Source organism: Perca fluviatilis, chromosome 17, assembly GCF_010015445.1.
Source record: "Perca fluviatilis chromosome 17, GENO_Pfluv_1.0, whole genome shotgun sequence".
Taxonomy (NCBI): domain Eukaryota; kingdom Metazoa; phylum Chordata; class Actinopteri; order Perciformes; family Percidae; genus Perca; species Perca fluviatilis.
In genome coordinates this window covers 8,517,355-8,537,716 of record NC_053128.1, presented here as the reverse complement: position 1 = coordinate 8,537,716, position 20,362 = coordinate 8,517,355, and the positions used below count along the sequence as shown (strand labels likewise).

At 42.7% G+C, this 20,362-nt stretch overlaps 1 protein-coding gene across 1 annotated transcript in view; it reads left to right on the top strand.

Moving 5' to 3' along the window:
* The first annotated feature begins 7,687 nt into the window (after nt 1-7,687).
* Nucleotides 7,688-20,362, top strand: part of LOC120545024 (amyloid-beta A4 precursor protein-binding family A member 1-like) — a 38,924-nt gene continuing 26,249 nt past the window's right edge. Inside the window, exons 1-5 of the mRNA XM_039778956.1 lie at nt 7,688-8,079; nt 11,789-13,730; nt 16,614-17,003; nt 17,271-17,310; nt 18,881-19,026. Of these exons, the coding sequence (XP_039634890.1) occupies nt 11,865-13,730; nt 16,614-17,003; nt 17,271-17,310; nt 18,881-19,026 (2,442 nt within the window). The 5' untranslated portion in view covers nt 7,688-8,079; nt 11,789-11,864. The remainder of the gene's footprint in view (nt 8,080-11,788; nt 13,731-16,613; nt 17,004-17,270; nt 17,311-18,880; nt 19,027-20,362) is intronic.

Here is a 20,362-nt window from a genome sequence, read left to right as displayed (position 1 = left end):
AGGTTCCAAAATCTTGTCGAAAGTCTTCCCTACAGCAGGATGTTTTTGCAATGTGTTCAACAATCACATACGGTATGTGTGTTCACATACTTTGGGTAATATAATATATATTATCAACATATTTTGTGTATTGAAAACATGCCTATAAAAGCCCATCTGGAGGTAATTGGGGTGGTGGTTCACTGTTTAAGGAGATGCCTAAATACACAAATGTTCTAAACTAACCTGCAGAGAGTCAAAACATTTTGCAACCATCGGAAATGTTTCTCCTGGCTTCAGCCTTCAGCAGGCATTCTGTATTTGTGAATATGAACATTACATGTGCACCTAACAAAAGTCTGCAGACATTCCCATGGAGTTTCCTTCAATTTAATTTAAATACAAATGAACCATGGACATTTAATACCACCACAACAAAGACTTAAAGGGGTGATAGAATGCAAAACCGATTTTACCCTGTCATAGTTGAAATAACGGTGTGAAAAAAAAAACCCTTTTTAAAATTATATTTTGAAACTGCCGCTGAAAACGGGGGAATCCCAACAAAGCTGGAAGTTGACGTCAACCTCCCAAAACCGAACCTTTGTCAGCCCATGGGTGTATTAAGAGAACGGTCACGCCCCAACATTTACATAGGCTGCACAACTGACCTGAGATCAGGTAGTCTTCTGAATCTAGGTCGCGCAGATCTCTGCTATTCCATTACAAAATTCACTTCTGAAACTTTTTTATGCGAGAAATCAACTATGTAAAGCTCAAATATGGGCCACTGGGAAAATGGGAAAATGGATGGCTAATTGCAAATTTTGTCCGACTGTGTGTCGGAATTCAGCGCTGGTGCTGCCTGTGTTGCTGCCTCGCCGCCCGACCTGCCTTCCTTCACAGACCCCGCCTGCTCTGAGGTACTTGGAGCTCAGTCACGACTGGCAGCCCACAGCACTCCATACCCGTGCAAAGTCACCGGTTTTTGGATAATGGACTACTAAACGCCGGTGCTCTGACAGAGCTCCAGGACCTGCAGCTCCCCTCTTCCTGCTAGCTAAATGCCCGGTGTATGTGAGTGAAAGCACGGTCAGCGAGCTTGTTACGCCAGCAATCTGTTACCACAGGTTAGGGTTAATCTTTTAATGTGTGTAATTATAATGTGTTGAGTTATTTAAACAAACGATTGGGCAAATAAACGCCGCTTGTCCCTGAGTCTCATTGATAGAGCCTGCGGCTGGATGTAGCTCTATCAATGAGAGCTAGCTCCTCTTAGAATTCCTCTGAAATTCACAAATATTCATTAACTTGAAATCGGACACCGTTGTTAGCTTTATAAGACATTTAGGGAGATGTTGTATAAGTGGTGTGACGAAATTCAAACTGTAAAAATACACAAATTTTGCGGAAAATGAAGCTAACTATCCGTGATTTGTAGCTAGCTGCTACACATAGCTAGGATTGAAGGGACAGTCATAACTAATCTAAAACCCCACTGTTCACAAAAATTAATTAACTTGAAATGGACACCGTTATTAGCTTCTATAAGACATTTAGGGAGATGTTGTATAAGTGATGCGATAAAATTCAAACTGTAAATATAAACAAAATTACAAGAGCTTACGAAAATGAAGCTAACTCATCCGTGGTATTTGTAGCTAGCTAGCTACACATAGCTAGGATTGAAGGAGCAGTCATAGATAACGAAACCCCTAATCTTCACAAAAATTAATTAACTTGAAATCGGACACCGTTGTTAGCTTTAAGACCTTTAGAGATATGTTGTATAAGTGGCGTGAAAAAATTCAAACTGTAAATATAGCTACTCTAGTTATGATTAACTGGAACTGTTGTAAGAGATTGCTGGTGTAACAAGCTCGCTGACCGCGCTATCACTCTCACACACGGGCCATTTAGCTAGCAGGAAGAGGGGAGCTGCAGGCCGGGGTCTGTGGAGGAAGGCAGGCCGGGCAGTGAGGCAGCAACACAGGCAGCACCGGCAGCTGAACTCCGACACACAGTCTTACCAAATTTCCAATAAGCCATACATTTTCGTAAAAAGCGTTTCCCCATATTTGAGCTTTATATAGTTGATTTCTAAAAAGTCTCGCAGAAGTGAATTTTAATAACGTAATAGCCCGACAAACAATGTATAACTTTGCAATGAGACCTGCTGTCGAAGTCTCCCATGTGTTTCTATGTAGTTTGCTCAAACCAATCAGCACGTAGCTCATTCTGAATATTCATGAGCATACCATATTTGGAAGAAAAGCTCTTGTTCCAAATAGAGCCATATTCACAGGGTAGTTAAGGGCCTAATAAAATAGCATTCGGGCAGTTTTCAGCCCAACCAATGTTACATACCCCATTAGGAGACCTTAAGGAACAGTGTAAAATACCCTATATAATCATTCTATCACCCCTTTAAAGGAATACGCCACCGTTTGTTGAAATAGGGCTTATCACGGTCTATTTATAGGATTCCATTCACTACGCTAAGCTAAGTAGCAGCGGCGCTGCCGGTGTTGCACCGGACTAAAACAATGCATGCACAAAAAATGCGTTGGTCCACCTATCTACAGCTAGGGGAGAACGTGATAAGCCCTAGTTCAACAAACAGTGGCGTATCCCTTTAATTATTGTTGGGAACAGGACTGGTTCACTCACTGTGTCCATAATTACATACAATATACAATATTTTTTTCATTAGCAATTGATAGATTTTTTTTTGTTTTTAAATGGAATCCTGGACACCTTCAGTGTCTTTGCATAAGGGAGGTAGAGGAGAAAAGAATGTAGCATGCTGCTTACGTGAGACCGGGCTTTGTCGTAATGGTTTTTAGAGGGAGCCTGCTCATCCACATTTGGGATCCATCTGTCAGACCAGCTTTATATGCGTCCTTTTCTCCCTTTTTACAGTCGTCTTGTACACGGTCCATCATACCTTCCTTTCACCTTTTAGTTATCAACAAGGTGTTGGTGTCATAAACACTTTCAGACCGGGAGATGAATTCTCCCCTGGTTGGTTAAGTCCAGAAAACCTCACTACAGCCGTTTGTTTTCTTTCTTCAGGAAACACTGAGGAGCCGAGTGATGAGATAAGAGAGAGAAGATGACTCATAAAATGATCATTCTCTTGTGTAAATGCAAACAATACAAATGTTTTTTTTGTCAAGAACAGTGAACAGAGAGAAGATAGTGAATAGTCTTGTCTGTGTTCAAAGGATTGCGCCCATGGATTTATGCATGTATTCAGTTCCAAGACAATTTTAGATTTCAACATGGTTTGAGTTTCCATCACTCATCTGTTTGATTTCCTGGTCGCCTGTGTAAACAACAAGAAAGAGCTTCAATAAATAACTGAAGCATGCCAGAATGTGTCATGTGCAGTGCATGCTTAAGTTATTGTTCATGACATGTTATCCTCAGTATGTGATAAGCTGCCAGAGGGCTCAGCAGGTTACAGCCCCTCTGGCCCTCCACCCTTCCTCTGGGAACACCAAAGACCACCGCCTCGGCTCAAGCCACTTTCTACGTGAAAGTGTTTGAGCTTTATGTAAAGCTTGATTTGGACCTGCTCTGTTCTCAGGGGTTGGAGTGAACAGACTCATTTGTCATCGTCATATTCGCAACGGAGATTTCTCTTTGAATAAATCTGTTTTTGCAGGACGAAATCTGTGTCAGATGCTGTGCGTTTACTCCATCTTTTGAGAGCATATAATAATAATCACTTAAAAGTACATATATAGGAGGATCATTTGCATCTTTTCATCAGCTACAATTACAATATGGTCTACCCAAACACTATTCAGATTCTTTCAAGTAAGAAATTATGTAAGAACACATCTTCCTCAGTTTGAGAAAGCAGGGCCAGATAAGTTGGATGACTGCCTAGGTGAGTTAGGGAGGTCAGATCACAATATATCCTGTTTATATGATAAGTTGCAAGAGATAAGCCGCCCAACTACTGCCACGGTTAAAGCGGATTGGGAAAAGGAGTTGGGTACGAACATACAAAATGACCTTTGTGGCGAGAGTTTTGCAACAACAACAACAACAAGTGCTCCATAAATGCACGTCATTGTCTAATACAGCTTAAAATCCTACATAGGTTACATTATTCCAAAGAAAGACTCCATAGGATCTTCCCTGAACTCTCTCCTCTGTGTGAAAAATGTGACACTCATGTTGGTGATTTACTTCATAGTTATATTCTTTGTTGCAAAATACAAGGTTACTGGAGTGATGTCTTTAGTTTCATGTCTAAGGTTTCCCTTCCTTTTCTTGTTTGTATACGGTAAAAAAGAAGCACTGTAATAACAATTTTGTAACTTGATTTTTGAAATTAAGCTTCATAATAAAAATATTTGAAACAATAATCACTTATAAGTCATTTACTATGGAGACCCACAATGTTCCATATTAAATACATTAACAACACACAGTGAAAATATGTAATATAACCACGAAATTGTGAAATAATCAAATACATTTGTAAAACTCAGCTCAATATTATGAAACATTACTTCATCCTGCTTTTTTATTTATTTATCTCGAGTGGTTTTTATTTCCCAGATGACCTTTTTTTTCATAATGTAACTTTTAATCACAAAGTCTTTGTCAATCAAAACAAGCAGGGCAGACAGACATTCACATTACTGTAATTATAAATTGTACAACAAAGTTAATATAACAAACACATTTACAAGACTTGTAATTTTCTGAATTAGATTTTTAAAAAAGTCCTTTTGTAACCATTTACTATCTTCATGTGGCTGCATTATAACAGGAAAAAAAGAGGAAAATGGCAAACCATACACTTAAGTTAATTATCTGATATGAACAGACTAATACCGTTAACTACAGTTAACATTTTGAGTTCAACAATCCTGTTTTATTGTGTTCTGTATCTTTATACCTTGCTTATACATGTGTTAGGCGAATTATTGCTCTTCAAAAGACAAGTATACAGCTTTATTTTGCATATTGCATATTATGCATATGTAACTCTGCAATACTGCGATTGTATCAGGGTGGCCTTCACCAAGAGCAGTTTTCATTACCCTCAGGGCTCATGTGCCCATGAACAATGCCCTTAACCCCCAACTGATCCAGTGGCCAGGCTCAGTGGACAAAAGTTAAGACTATTTGTTGTATTGGACAGCTTCCAGGTGTGGAACTGTGTGAATGTGAACAGGGTGTTCCTAAAAAAAATATAAAACATTGCTCACAGTGAAACTTCCCTACATAAATAAAGGTCAATATTGACAGTAAATCAAATAAAATGAAAGTGTTACATGTGTAATAGTCTTACAACAACGCTGGGTCTTGTATGCATTTCTTTAAACCAATCACAACCGTCCTGGGCGTCACTAACCCCTGGGTGCAGCAACGTTGCCCTTGCAAAATAGATAGTGGAAGGGAAGGGACCATGATGTCAGGCTTTATACCAGCAATCCTGCTGAAGAGTGCCACCTGCAGTCAGACTGAAAACAAAGCTCGGCTATCTCATGAACACATTGGAACCTGGAGTGTGCATTTTGATAGGACAGGGTTTTCTGCGTGATAAGAAATATCTCTGTAATGGGCTGCGATGAAACATTAATGTGCATTAATTCCAGTAATGGGTTCAGTCTGTGCTCACAACTAAAGACAAGACACGCACAGTATACCCTGCTCCATGTATGCAGAGAGGGCCACAAATTATTGATGTCTTCTCTGGAAATAGACCAGCTGTGAATTGGACTATTTCATTGGCATATAATAGGCTATAGACATGACCTCAGATACATTCTGATGACCTGATTCTGCACATTGCACTCATTGGCTCAGGACTTAAAATGTGTCACATTCAGCCAAAAGTTCCCAGACTGTAATCTATTGTACACAAGTGTGCAAGCTGTTTGTGTGGGATTCAATATGTGTGGCTGCAATGATAGCAATCACAGATTGGATGCTATGGTTACTACTCCACACTATCACCATCATCCGTCATATATTGTTGTCACGGTAACGGCTGCTCCGGTGGAAGGCCGCATGTGACTTGAGAATGTGTGACAGGGGATCAGCAATGTACAGACACAGGCCCTATTGATCTGCTCTACCAGGCATTGAGTGGCACTGAAACGTGTCCGGATTATCATGCCAGAAGACCCGCAAACACCGTGCCCCTGCTTCAGATTTATCAGACATGTCTGCCTAATAACAAGACCAACAGGCCTGGAATGAAAAGATTTTATATGATTTTTACAAGGAAGAGGAGAACCTTCCCACGTACATTTGCATTTCAAATTGGAAAATCTTATTTTATTGAAACTGCTCCAACCTGTTAATTAATGCTTTCTGGTTAAAATTGTGTTAGCTGTTTCACCCACATAGTGAAGACCACAGTGTTTACATCTGATTAGATACACACAATTAGTGGACTTTGGATTGCCATGACATAGAGATTTGAAAACATAGTTATTATATTGATTTCGCAACCATGGGGCTGGAGAAATTCTCCATGCCATCTCGGTCTAGGGTTATTAAGTGGTTTGAGTTTAGCTGTAACTAAGTGATCCTGCAGATTTTTATTTTTCCTGAACCCTGCTATGAAGCTGCTATGTGATTCTGCAAAACTGAGTTCCCTGTGTCAACTGTAAAACTAATAGCTATCTGTACAACTCAATGAAATGCTATGCTACTTCTATCACATATTTTTCAATGACCCCTCCATCCAGCCTGAAGGAAAAATATTCCACCTGCTGCTGAACAAAAAATGTTGTTTCCCAAGTTGCAACTCTTTTGTTCAGCCGAACAAAGACGTAGCCTGCTATTACAGGTTAATTTATTTATATTCATCTAATTTTAAATCATTTTATTGTTTCAAGTGTTTACAGGCTATTCTTCCCCAAACTATTGGAACGTGTATCACATACGAATCAAGGGTGCCAGAATCCATAGGCAGACGTTTTGAAATGTCACACTAGGAAAAGCACAAGTGTTAATTTGAATATTCAATTGTTCCAGTTAGATCAAATGCACTCTGTAAGGCCTAAGTTAGAAATATTTTAAAGTAGCCTAAAACATAAAATGTCAATAAAAAAATTGTAAAATAAAAAAGCAAAAGGCATAGTAACCTCACTCTCTCAAAATACTTCTTGAACATGATAAATTACATGTGTAAACATTTATTTTTTATTAGCTTAAGAAACTTAATGTCAAATCAGTGTTGAATTATTAATAAAATGCCTGCTGCTTTTTCCATGAATGAATTATATATATGTCAATGTGAAAAGGACGAGGATATATGTCACTTCCGGCGGCCATCTTCAGTAAGAGCGATTTTGCCTCTTTTCTTTTCAAGTTCATAACCAGTGGAATATTTGTTGTTTGAGCTGGAGAGTCTTTGAGGAAGCAGGCTATGTTCTCAAAACGGAGGCAAGTGTTATTAACCGACCTTTTGTAAATGTTTAAAATAAAATATTATTGTCTAACTTCCTCTGTGGTGCCGTCGAGGAAGGTCTGGCAATGCGTGACTGTACTTTAGCTGGTGTTAGCTTGTCGGGGCTTAATACGTTGTTATTAAGAATGTGCTCAATGCGAGTTGACGTTAACAATGTTTTTTTTTAGCTAACGTTACACATGTGAAAACGATGCTTGTGCACAAACTAGAGCTGGCGGGATACCAGTTTTTCTAATTGTCCAGCTCTTTCAGGTGTTTCAGTAATTCAGGAGCATGTGATAAGACCAGGAAGATCCGCAGGCAGATAACAGCGACGCCACCGACAGACCGTGGGAATACTCAGCTAACGGTGGTGTTGCAGCAGGCGGGCAGAGGCACAGCAGCACTTTGCAGGCTGCTGCTGATGGAGTAGCTGGGATGAGGCTACACTCATGGCCGTAAAGAACACCACCAGCGTCAGCAGTGTTTGTATAAAGGCGTTTTGTGCATCGCTAATCCGCTCTGATGTCACGGTGCAGAAGGAGGGGCTGAGCTCTCCGCTTTAATCCGTGCAAATTGTCTGGAGGGACAAGCCGAGCGAGCGGGCACGAGAACAGTGGCGATGTGTACTGCAGCAGCCGGACCCGGGCCTCTCCTCCTCTGACATGCAGGTAAATGAATAAATGTCATGTCAACCAGCCGATGACGGGAAGCCGGGTTTAGTGTGGGGCGGGGGGAAGCCGGAATGAGAATGTGTTCAGGTCGTTTTCTGATGGCGGATTCGACACTTGCAGAGATTTAATCTGGACCGTAAAGAGGGAAAGGGGCATTTAGACAGGTGACAGTTTGCTGCACCCCCTCCCCCCGAACAGATGGCAGGCGTTTGAGGCATTATAGAGATGCAGTGATAGACCCTGTGAATTTGATTCCCAGGATATACTGTACGTGCTTCTTATCCAGAATAACAACATGATCATTTATGAATTGGACACTTCGGCTCTTTGAAATGCGGGGGCGCAGGGCTAACTGATAATAAGCACCAATCTCAAAAAGAAGGCTTTTGCCCCTTTTAACATAATACAATCGTTCAAGGCCGTGGGGGGATTTAAGAAGCCAGTGAGCCTTCAAAATAAAAGCACTTGCCAATTTGGCACTTGTTCATGGATTAATCTTCTCCCTCTGGTGCAACGGCCTAGTCTACATGTAAACACAATGTAAGTAATTCGACTATTGATGCATCGTGTGTGTGTGTGTGTGTGTGTGTGTGTGTGTGTGTGTGTGTGTGTGTGTGTGTGTGTGTGTGTGTGTGTGTGTGCGCGCGCGAGGATGAATCATGCTGTCAGGAATAGAAAGATAAGGCGAATCCTCTAAAGTGAGGACAGTGGCAGCTAATGATTATTTTCATTATCGGCCAATCTGCCAGGCATTTTCTAGATCAATGGTAGAGTATGGGTCCATTAAATGTCAGAAAATAGAAAAATGCCTGTCACAGTTTCCCAGATCCCATGGTGATGTCTTGAAAAATAGCTTGTTTTGTAAACTTTGTAAACCGTCGCGTAATTCAAAAAAGAATAATGTTTGCCTTATTTGCTTGAAATATGTAAACTGAATCGACAATTGTTTTTTTTAAAGGGGTGGTTCAGAATTTTGGACATAGGACCTAATTTCCAAGTTAGCCAGTGTGTTATTTATCAGTGGAGACAGTTTTCAACTCTTTTCATCCAGTCCTTCTAGTTGCAGAGTTCGCTGGTGCTAGGCTAGCGCCAGTCAACAGTATCTGCTAGCCTGCCATTAAAAGCAGTCTTACACACTCCACAGTACACCCGAGGCAAATAAATTATAACGCCAGACTATCGATGTAAATGTCTGTTGATAAAATGTTAGAAATAAAACTACCCTTGCATCTCAATGATCGATCGATATAAGGAATTTATAAGCTCGTAGGCATACAATTCGGGTGGCTTGAACAATTTGGAACCGGTTCTCTGTTTTCTGATCTTATTTGATTGTCGGGGGTAAGTAAAATTAACAGTGAATGCTTCAACCTGTTTGGTTATCAGATTCCCAGAACTGATGACTTTGGGTAAAATACTGTTTGGACCCCAAATATCAACACATTATTGGCATTGCCTAGAGCTTTGTGACATTTTAATAGACTACGTGGTTCTATATCATTTGTTAATAAAATAAATGACATGTACACCGATAATGAAAATATTTGGTTCAATCCGAAATGCAGTCAAAAATATTATTTGCTTCACATAGTCATTTAAGGCCTGGTTATAGGCATAACATGGAGAAAGTTATAGGCTAGTGAATAGATGTAATCAGTCCTTGGGTTGAGATGTATAGCACACGTTTGTTGTTGTCAGAGTGTGCTTGTCTGACTCGGCCAGTATAAGATCAGTAAGTTAATGGACTAGTAAATCCCCCACCCTGCGGCTTTCACTGCAGCCTGACAGATGGAAGCTCACAGCTCTACAGGCCTGGACGTTTCATTGCCCTGCTGCCAGGGCCATCTGTGACCCCGGTGTCACCCAATCATTGCCGTCCAATCCTAAACTCCAGGCAGAGAGGTACATTAGCAACCCTGGGAGTCCACTCTCGCTCCCGCTGCGTCCCTTCATGTTCCCTCCCCAGCAGTTGTGGTTTGTGCTCAGATTACAGTATCCACATTAACCTTTTGAACCTACGCGTCTTCTCTCTGTCCACTTTTTAAAAGTCTAGAATTTATATATCTACACATGTAAGATGACAACCACATCAGAGCTGCAGTAATTGACAGTGAGTTTATCATTAGTTTACTAAGGTTACAAGAAACCCACTCACATGAATGCAATCAAATCAATTGTAAACAAGTCGATAAAGTGAAGTCATGCGATGAAAGCAAGAATGAAAATTCAAAAGGATCCAGTATTCACTTATAAAGCATGTTAAGAATCAAATTTCATTAGCAGTTCTTTCACGATTTCTTCACAAAAACAAGTTGAACAAATTGAACTTGAGTCACATCTTTAAGCCAAAGAATAAAGGGAACACTTGAGATAATTCTTCCAGAAATTTGTAATAATCCCAATATGAAAACAACAATAATGGTTTGTCTACAGTAGTTAAGATGTTCAGCACCCGTTCAGTACAGAGTTGATTTAAGGAGAAAAATGTAGATGTCTCATGTATACAATCACACATTTATGGATTCCTCTGATCATTAAGGTCAGATAAATAACTTATGAAAGCAGCTTTGGTGAAACATGGAGTAGCAATAATGAGAAATGCTTGTAAGCTTTCATGTAGGCCTTTTTTTAAATACTGCTGTACAGTTGTCTCCATTGGTGACCTTTTCTGGAAGCAGTTTATTATTCCTGAAGCATAGTAGAATTGCGTTGTTGTGTCCTCCAGCGTGTTGACCTCAGACACGGGGAAGCCTGGGATAACTGATGGGTACCCTGATATCCTCGTCATATTAAATTTAAATTAAAATTAAAGTATCCAAACTGGGATTCTTACTCACAGAGGGCATTTATTATTCAGATCGCTGCCCTATCCATCTCTCTCCGTCAGGTCTTATCAGAGAGATGTCCCTCCTTGCCCTTCTGCCCTGCCTCATCCTCTTTGTCCTTCTTTTCTTCCTGTCCTGTGCCATGTGCCAGCTGCTGGTGAATGGATGAATGTGGTACAGATTAAAGTGCACTGCACACCAGATAAATACCAGAGGATTTAGGTTTTTACTATTGGCAATATAGAGACAGGGAGTCCCCGGCCTGATACCCAACATCCCAGTAATGTTTCCTTTTTATGTACTTTTTTTTTTTTTTCTTTTACGTCAGCTTGAGTGTGCGACAAGGCTATGTTCAATTAAGTTTTAATTCAGTCAATTTGTGGAAATGGCCTACAAACATTTGCAAACAACTGCAGTTTGTTGGCAAAAAAATAGAACGAAAAACATCTTGAATTGACCACATTAAGTTTCAACACAAAGCAAATGCCCAATGACGTTGCCAATAGGGCTGTCCTTGACTAAAGAAATTCTTTTTCGACTAACACTAAGACGATTTTGCCGACAATTAGTTCATTTAATAGACAGAAAACTGAGTTTCTCCACAAAGAACCATGCAGAAGCACCACTTTAAATCTTGTGTTTACCAGAGATGTGCTCATATGGTTTTTGGAAATAATTCATTAAGCATGAAAAAAAAAAGGATATAAAATGACTAATTGGGAGAAGGCAGCCCTAGTTTCCATAATGAAATTTTGCATTCATTGCTACTTTTGAATACTGATTGATATGGAAACATTTCGGCCTGTATTTGTATATCCTTGGACCTCTTATGTGTGTAATTTAGGCTTTTTCTGTTTATATCCCATCTCCATCTCTTCCAGGCTGTGCTATGAGCGGGGCTTTCTTGGAGATAAGGGGAGCATGTTCTGAAAATTGGAGTCGGATCAAACCCCAGCCATGAGCCAAAGGTATCAGGAAGAGGCATCCGGGGAAGCAGGCGAGGAGCAGAAGGTGGCTCCGAGGAGCAGGCAGCCCAACGGGACGTCTCTCGGGGAACCTCCTGTACGTCGGTCCTGGAGGCCGTGTCAAATGGTCAACCAGGATGGGGAAGTGAATCCCCATCATCACCATCATCATCATCAGCCTCCTCACCAACACCAACCACCCACAGGTCGCGGACCCAATCGGCATCGCCGGCGGCCTCCATCAGGGCAGGGCCAGGCTCAGAGTCCTGGTCTGGGCCCGGCGCCAGCTCCTTCCAGGCCAGACGGGGACGAGAGCCGAGACACTGAGCCCCGTCCCGTCCAGCAACCCCGCCCTGCTGTCACGCGTTACCGCCGTCATGGCGACCCTAACCCCAGACTCAGAGGGCACAGACCGAGGCAACCAGTCAGAGAAATGCAGGACTCTTCGCCTGTTGCGGATGAGAGAGAGGGTCCAGCAGAGGTGCAGGTACAGCAACGCTCATCAGACGATCCTGTAACTGACCAATTGCAGGACAGGGGCTCTCCTCACCTGACTCCCGTCACCGTTGTCACCCCCACCCACCTCTCAACTGGTCCTGCAACCCAAAACATGCAACTTCACCCCCAACACACTCCGCCTGCTGAGGCAAAAGAGGACCTCCAGGAGTGTAAAGTACAGCGTGAAGAGGAATCGGAGGAAATTAAGGAGAATGATAAAGATCAAGAACAGGCGGAGGATGATGAAGACCACCGCCCAACCCCAGGTCACTCCAGCTGCGGCCGTAACGACGTGCAGACAGTTGATGACAGAGCAGAGGAAGGTGCAGAGAGAGTGGAGGAGGATCAGGAAGAAGCGATGGAGGATGTCGCGGAGGACATAGCAGCTCAGGGAAGCGAAATCACTGATCTCTGCTCTGACACGGAGAGCGCCGCCTCGCTTAGTATGGACGCACCTCTGCACAGCCCGCCGCCACTCCGGTCACCAACTCCTCCTTCGTCCCCGGAGGTTCCACCTTTCCCCCAGCTGGACCATTTCAGTGAGGACACCAGCATGAGCCCTGTGCCCGACAACGACCTGCTGCCTGAAGATGAAGATGATGATTGCTCTGAGTCGTGCTCGCTGTCTCACTTTACTTCCCGTTCTGACTCCTATCCGAAAACCTATGCAGACTTTTATACAGAGTCCCACCAAAAATCGTACCCAGAGCCTGTGTACAAGTCGTACTCGGAGCCCAAATCCCATCCTAACTCTTTTCCTGAGCCCCTTAAGACCTCCTACCCCGAGTTACACAGAGAACCTCGCAGGCAATCTGGTTGGAGGACTGAGACTAATGAGGCCCAGCAGGAGTCCCGCCAAGAGCCCTTTACCAGCCATAGACAGGAGAATGTACAAAAAGGGGCGCCAAGCTCCCCCACCAGGGGCTCCCACTATGCACCAAGGCAGGGAAGAGAGCGTGGCTCCCATCACTCCCCTCTGGACCGCTCTGTTGGCTGCCGGCTGCACCACTATGACGGACAGTCTGACAGCGAGGGGGACAGCGCAGATCAAAGTCCCGTTCCCAAAAGTCGCAGGCAGACGCCCAGACAAGCAGAAACCCTGGCCAAGAGCCCCTCTTCTGGGCAGAGCAACTCAGGAGAGCGGAGTGCAGTAAGTCTCCAAGTGGAAGAAGGTTCAAGGGGCTCAGGAGACGCCATCAGCCTGGCGATTAAAGACATTAAGGAGGCGATTGAGGAGGTGAAGACTAAGACGGTGCGCTCCCCCTACACACCTGACCAGCCTGTGGAGCCCATCTGGGTGATGAGACAGGAGGTCAGCCCCACAGAGGAGGTATACCCACTGCCGACTACAGCTGACCATGTAAGTATTACTAAAGTCATCCTTAAAGCGTACTGTTTTTCTTTTTAATGTAAGATGTATCTCCAAAGGACTCGCAGCCGCATTTGCTCCTGTTAAAATTTATTACATTTCAAAACTAAATTGGCTCATCAGAACAGTTTTGCTTAGCCTACACTGTAGCTGATGTTGCACTTTCTTCATTGCGTAATAAATTAGACATTTGGAAATGGGAGCAGTGTGGCTTTGGAGGATACAATCAGGGTAACGGTTATTTGGACTCCGCACCTCCTGGAAAAAAATAGATTCTTTAAGAGGAGAAAATTGGTTTCCACAGTTTAAATTGCATGTTACGCCCAAGACACTAAGTACAACCCTTTTGAACCATGCGCTTGGCGCACGGACCCTTTTTTTCCGCCGTTAAATTAGCAAAAGTGGATTTGTACATGCCCTAAACGCAACTGCGCCAGGCGCTTAATGCCGTGTGCTTAGATCGTTAAAATAGGGCCCTTGAACACCAAAGTCACAAAACAACCCAAACAAACTAACCGATCGAGGCAGCGGTAGACAAGCACGAGGAGTCTGGTGGCTTTGAAGAGAGCATAGATGGATATAATGCCTTCAGTCACTATTCGTAAGGGCTGTCTGAACGCAAGATAAAGCGAGGAAAATATTCTGAATATAGCGTAGACCATTTTTTTAAGTGGGCTTTTTTTACCTGCTGCTTCCGTGTTGGTACTCCTGCCTGCTTCTCCAAACTGGGGAGAAGAACTATGGAGAAGTACCTCCCAATTCAAAATATCCGAACTATCCCTTTGGTCCCATGGCATGAAAATTTCACTTTGAGTTTTTTTAACATTAATATGAGTTCCCAGCCTGCCTTTGGTCCCCGAGTGGCTAGAAATGGTGATAGGTCTAAACCGAGCGCTGGGTATCTTGCTCTGCCTTTTGAGAAAATGAAAGCTCAGATGGGCTGATCTTTCTTTGCTTTGCCCGCCCAGAGAATTTGGCCCACCCATGAGAGAGAGACATCATGGCTTTCAAACGAGCAAAGTGGCAGTTGGTCAAGGCCACACACTATATAAAAGTGGTCTATATAAAAGCATCCAAAGAGCACCGTGTCATGGGACCTTTTTAAAGGAAAATTTCACCGCTGGAATGCTGAATATATCTTTTAAATTGGGTCACTAATGTAGTAGAAATGTGAAAAGAAAATTGAAATTGGTGCCTTATAGGCCAAGATAAGCCAGAAAATGTGTTTTTGGCTCATATGGATGAAAGACACCAAATCCCAGAATGCACTTGCTTTGCTGCTGTATGAGGCCACTCCCAAGCCACGCCTACCCTTTACAGACAGACAGTGAGACGATCAACTCAACAAGTGTTTTATTGTCATTTCAACCATATACATGAAAAAACATTTCACCGTGACTCAAGTGGTGTTACACATTTAAAACATGCTTTTTTTTGGCCACAGCTGATACATTATCCAGACTTCTTTCAGCGGATTGATTGATAGCTCCAGAGTGAACAGAACTGTGTCCATGGCAACGCTCTGCTATGCATGGCAACGGTGTGTTATCCTTAGCAACGGTCTGTTATCAAGAAATAACAGACCGCATTCTACATTAGAATTCAACCAAGCCATGTAATAAAAGAAGGCTAACACATAGCTACTAGCATTAACTCTTGGTGGGCTGTGGTATAAACATTGAGTATAAACACAGCCGTACATTTGCGTGGGATGTAGCTAGAATTGTCGGCATTTTACAGTCACAAACTCCACCAGCAGTTAGCAGTTAGTTGGATACAAATCACCCCATTTCTGCAACAGGCAGTCCGGGGTAACACAGCCCGCCTCCACTAGTAGTCTTACCCGGTGACAGAGCAGCAGGCTAGATTGTCCACAGCAATATTTCCACAACAACAAAAACACAGCACAGCAGTCTCTGAACTCACGTTGGGAGTTTCGTTGAAGTTGGATGTAGTCCAGTTTGTTTAATGAGCGGACACTTGCAAGCAGGATTGGTGAACAGATGGCTGGCTAGCGTTAGCTTTCCACCGACACACTCGTTCAACGCTCCCCGCTGATGAGGTCACTTTACCGGCCACAGGAATCGAGCACCATCGCTGGTCTCCGTGCAGGCAAAGCTCGCGTAGTGTGTGGAGTATTGCGTCTGTAATAAAGTGTGCATATTCTCCGATGTGTTCCAATGTATCCCGGTGGTACACGTGTGCGGTAGTTTGAATGCACATAATTGTTGTTCTAAAATTTCCGTCGGGATGAACAGTTTCTGCTCCTGCTGAGAAGCTGAGAAGCTAAGCAAGGATTCAAGATGGCTGACACTCGTTTTTTCCTCGGCAATCTCCGGAAAAAGCCGACAGTCCAACCCCCTTTGGGCTATGCGGAAGTGGCTCCTAATACAGGCTGTAGTCTTTTGCCTCTGGGCAAAAAAACCTCAGATGACGCAAAAATCGTCATTTTGCGTCATTTGAGGCTTTTTTCCAGACCCACAATACAGAGATCTCTCCTCTTAGGGGGACATGAGGGAGGGAAGCACGGTCATTCAAAAATATTACCAGGTTTCTACTGATACAAAGCTTAATGCTAATCGGAGAAGTTTCCCTTTTAAGGCTGTGCTGATAAGTGACATTGCTCAAGGAGTTTGGTCTGCAGTGTTGCAATAATTAAATTAGATTTTTATTGCTTTCGGGAAGTTTTACAGCAACATTTACATCACTGTCTCTCATTTCATTTTGTGTTACTTGGATTAATGCCCAAATCCTGAATCATGTATCGTCTGAATAAGGTGTCAACTGAGTTGCTGTAGATGCATTGCAGTTTTAAAAGGAGTATATACAAAAACACTCTTATTTTTCTATTTTCTCTCCGTTTCCTTCTCTCAGTCTTCTCCTCACTCCCCCGGTCAGTCGGCGTCTGAGTCTCCATCCCGCTACGCCTCAGTTCCAGTTCGGGAGCCGGTCAGTCCGCTGAGAGTTGAGTCAGCCAGAGCACTTCATCCTCAACATTATCCCCAACAGCAGCCCCAACACAGCCATCACCCCCACCACGGCCACCATTCACAGCAGAGGGACACGGCGAGGCCGCCGCAGGCATACACACAGCCGCAACCCTACGCAACTATGCCGCCTAATCCGCATCACCAACGTCAACATCAGCATCAACAACAGAATCAACATCATCAGCAGCTTCCAGCTCAGCGGCTGCGGCCTCAAGTTCAGCCACAGGCTCAAGTTCAGCCACAGCCTCCTCCACAGCAGCCCACTCTCCAGGAGGTGAGCCAATAAACATCCAGAAATCCATAAAATATAGAAAAAGAGACCTTTCTAAAAACTCTTTCAAGCTTTCATCAGTATCAAAGTAATCCAGTGACAGAAATGTTTAGCAAAGGCAGGCATCTTTTACAAGGCATTAATCTGCCAGCAGCTGAATGGCTGGCAGCAGTAAAAGTCTTAGAAGCAGAATTTCAATGAGAGACCTGCAGTATGTGAGTAGAAATAATAAGGATGGTGATGGAGGTTTCCCTTTTTGTGCCTTCTCAGCTTCGCAGATCTCTTCCTTCGTTTCCAACATTTGTGGACGGTGAGTGGACTCTCATATAAAAATCCTAATGTTATTCTCAGCTCCATCTCCATTCTTTTCATCTGTTGACATAAAGATGAATATTACATGTTACAGTCCCTTTGGAATTAAAATAGACCCACATCATCACATACCCTTCACCATACCTAGAGATTGACATGGTTTTATTTCAGTTAGCCTAATAGCTGATTTGATTTGCATTGAGAGATGATTTTATGGAAAGTACCCCATGCCACTCTCTAGGTATGGTGAAGGGTATGTGATGATGTGGGTCTATTTTAAGTCCAAAGGCCAATGGAACTTTATCAGGATACATAGTATCCTGGATCCATGAAATAACTGGCCTTTAAAAATAAAAATCTGCCTGCCTCTCTGGGAATTTAACATAGGGGTGTACTCACTTTTGTTGCCAGCGGTTTAGACATTAATGGCTGTGTGTTGTTATTTTGAGGGGACAGCACATTTACACTGTTATACAAGCTGTACACTTAATACTTTACATTGTAGCAAAGTGTAATTTCTTCAGTGTTGTCCCATTAAAAGATATAATGTAGGGATGCACCGAAAATGTTCGGCCGAAAATGGCCCAAAAGGGCATTTTCGGTTTTCGGCCAAAATACTTTTATCACCGAAACAATACGGCCGAAAATGTTGTGATGACGCAAACAGAAACCACGACCTGCACGTGTGTCAGTACCCGATCCTTTCCACCTGCAAAGCGTCTCCTAAGCAACGAGGTTGAGACGGACCACGGAGTGAAAACAATGAAAAGTACGCTCTTAGAGTCTGTCAGCACACGTTTCAGTGAGATCTATTCGGATCCTCTGCACTTCATCGCGACTGTACTTGATCCGCGTTATAAAGACCATTACTTGGATGCGGAAATAAAGCAAGACTCACGAGAAATGATCCAGGCCGCGATGGATGCGGAGAACCCGGTGCGAGACGGAGAGCGGAGACGGAGATCCCAGCGCGAGGACGACAGAAAAAAGACTTGTCTCTCTGCACCAGATGAGGGGCGTGCACCCTCGTTGTCTGATATGTTCAGTGAAATCCTGCAAGAAAGTGCCTCAAAAAATAATAATAATAATAATAATAATATAACAACAATAGGTAAGCTATTCTGTTCTTAGGCTACTATATACTGTATGTGACTATCAGATTGTAGCCATATTTCTGCTAGATATTTTTTTAATTAAACTTTAATTTATACAATGCCTTGATTTTAGTAAAGTTAGTACACAGTCATAGCCATAAATAAAATGGTACTAATAATTGGCCTAATTTCTTTCGGTGTTTCGGTTTTCGGTCTTGGTTTCCTCTTTTTCGGTTTCGGCCAAGAATTTTCATTTCGGTGCATCCCTAATATAATGAAATATTTACTCAAATGTGAGGGTTGTACTCACTTTTGTGAGATACTGTATATTATAGATGTTGTGTATAGTTTTTTTTTTTTTTTTTTTTTTTTAGATCATGCCATATCTTCACTTTATAATTTGTATGTAGTGTGCCAGTATGTTATATGCATTTGTGTGTAAATGTGCCTAACGATTGCATGTGGTTCATGCAGTCCCGGGACCTTGCGACCCCGAAGACCTTATCGACGGCATCATCTTTGCAGCGACCTACCTGGGCTGCACCCACCTGCTCTCAGAGAGGACGCCCACAAAGAGCGCCCGCATGCAGCAGGCACAGGAGGCCATGAGCAGAGTCCGGGTGAGTGCAGGCTCCAGCTTATTTGATTTCATCCTGCAGTCATAGAGATTATGAGTGGAGGAAGAACAATAGGTTCCGGGTCCGAGATCACTCCATCGTTCACTCACTATTTTCTTAATAGTCTTGTGTTGTCAGACCTTCCCCCATAGCACTACGGGGGAGGGTCTGGCTAGTGCCATTCCGGGATGGGAGAAAAACATGCTCTGGTTTATTGGCATTTCTCTAAGATAATCACAGTCATCTTGGGCGGTGCCAAGCGCCGGACGGAGCCACTGTGCCGCTGCAAAATAGCCTCTATGTTTTGGTGGAACATGTGTACGTTCAAAGGTGGAGCTCTCAGGATGGCTGCTAATAATAATAATAATAATAATAATAATAATAATAATAATAATAATAATAATAATAATAATCGATAATTGTTTTGTCATCGCATCGTAGCCAGAATCTAATCAAATCGTGAGGTGCCTAGATATTCCCCAGTAAATGGGGAGTGATTTCGGACACAGCCTCTTTCTTGACAACGTGGTCACATTCAAGAATCTCCCAACAATACCCAATGTTTTGTTTTTAATCACACTAGTACATTATTTCTCTCTGTTGAACCTCTCAAATTCAGAGGCTAAATATTGATTTATACCTTTTTATATATTGGCATAGAAATTCTTTTTTACAAGTTCAGTGCTCTGGCGATAAAAATAAACTGTTTCTTCTTAGGCCAGCCCAAAAAAGTCCAAATACATCAGGCTGAATTTGGGTGAAACAAGGCATCTAGGGTATTCCCATTTGGCCCAGCAATAAAATGTCAACCAGGTCATTTATGTGGATTGTGTAGAGCCAAAAATATATTTTTTTAAATGTGTGGGTGCTGAGTGAGTGAGGAGAGACTGACTCCTCAAAGAATGTGTTTATCAAACATGAGGTAAGCTTTTATTTTCATATCGACCATAACGTTCATTGTCAATCAATGACCTCAAGGGGCTCAAAGATCAAACCCACAGCTCCTCTGTTTGGAGATAAATTTTTTAAACATGCTTGGACACATCATCAGTGATGCAACTGTGGTTTGTTTCTTATTTGGCTCTTTTAAAGTCAGAAACCCTCAGCAGGCAACCCAGCCAGCGGGCAAAAAAGTGCCTGGGTTTGTGCACAATGAATCATCCACACATCAGTGCTCCTCCGCTGCTCCACTGGATGTTATATATAAACTATTCCAGGCTGTGAGGCTGTGGAGCCTGTAGACCACGCTTTCTGCTCCAGTCGCACTGCATGATGTCACATGCATCACGCAAAGGAAAAACGCTTCTAACTCCGATCACGGTGATTAAACATTAAGTAC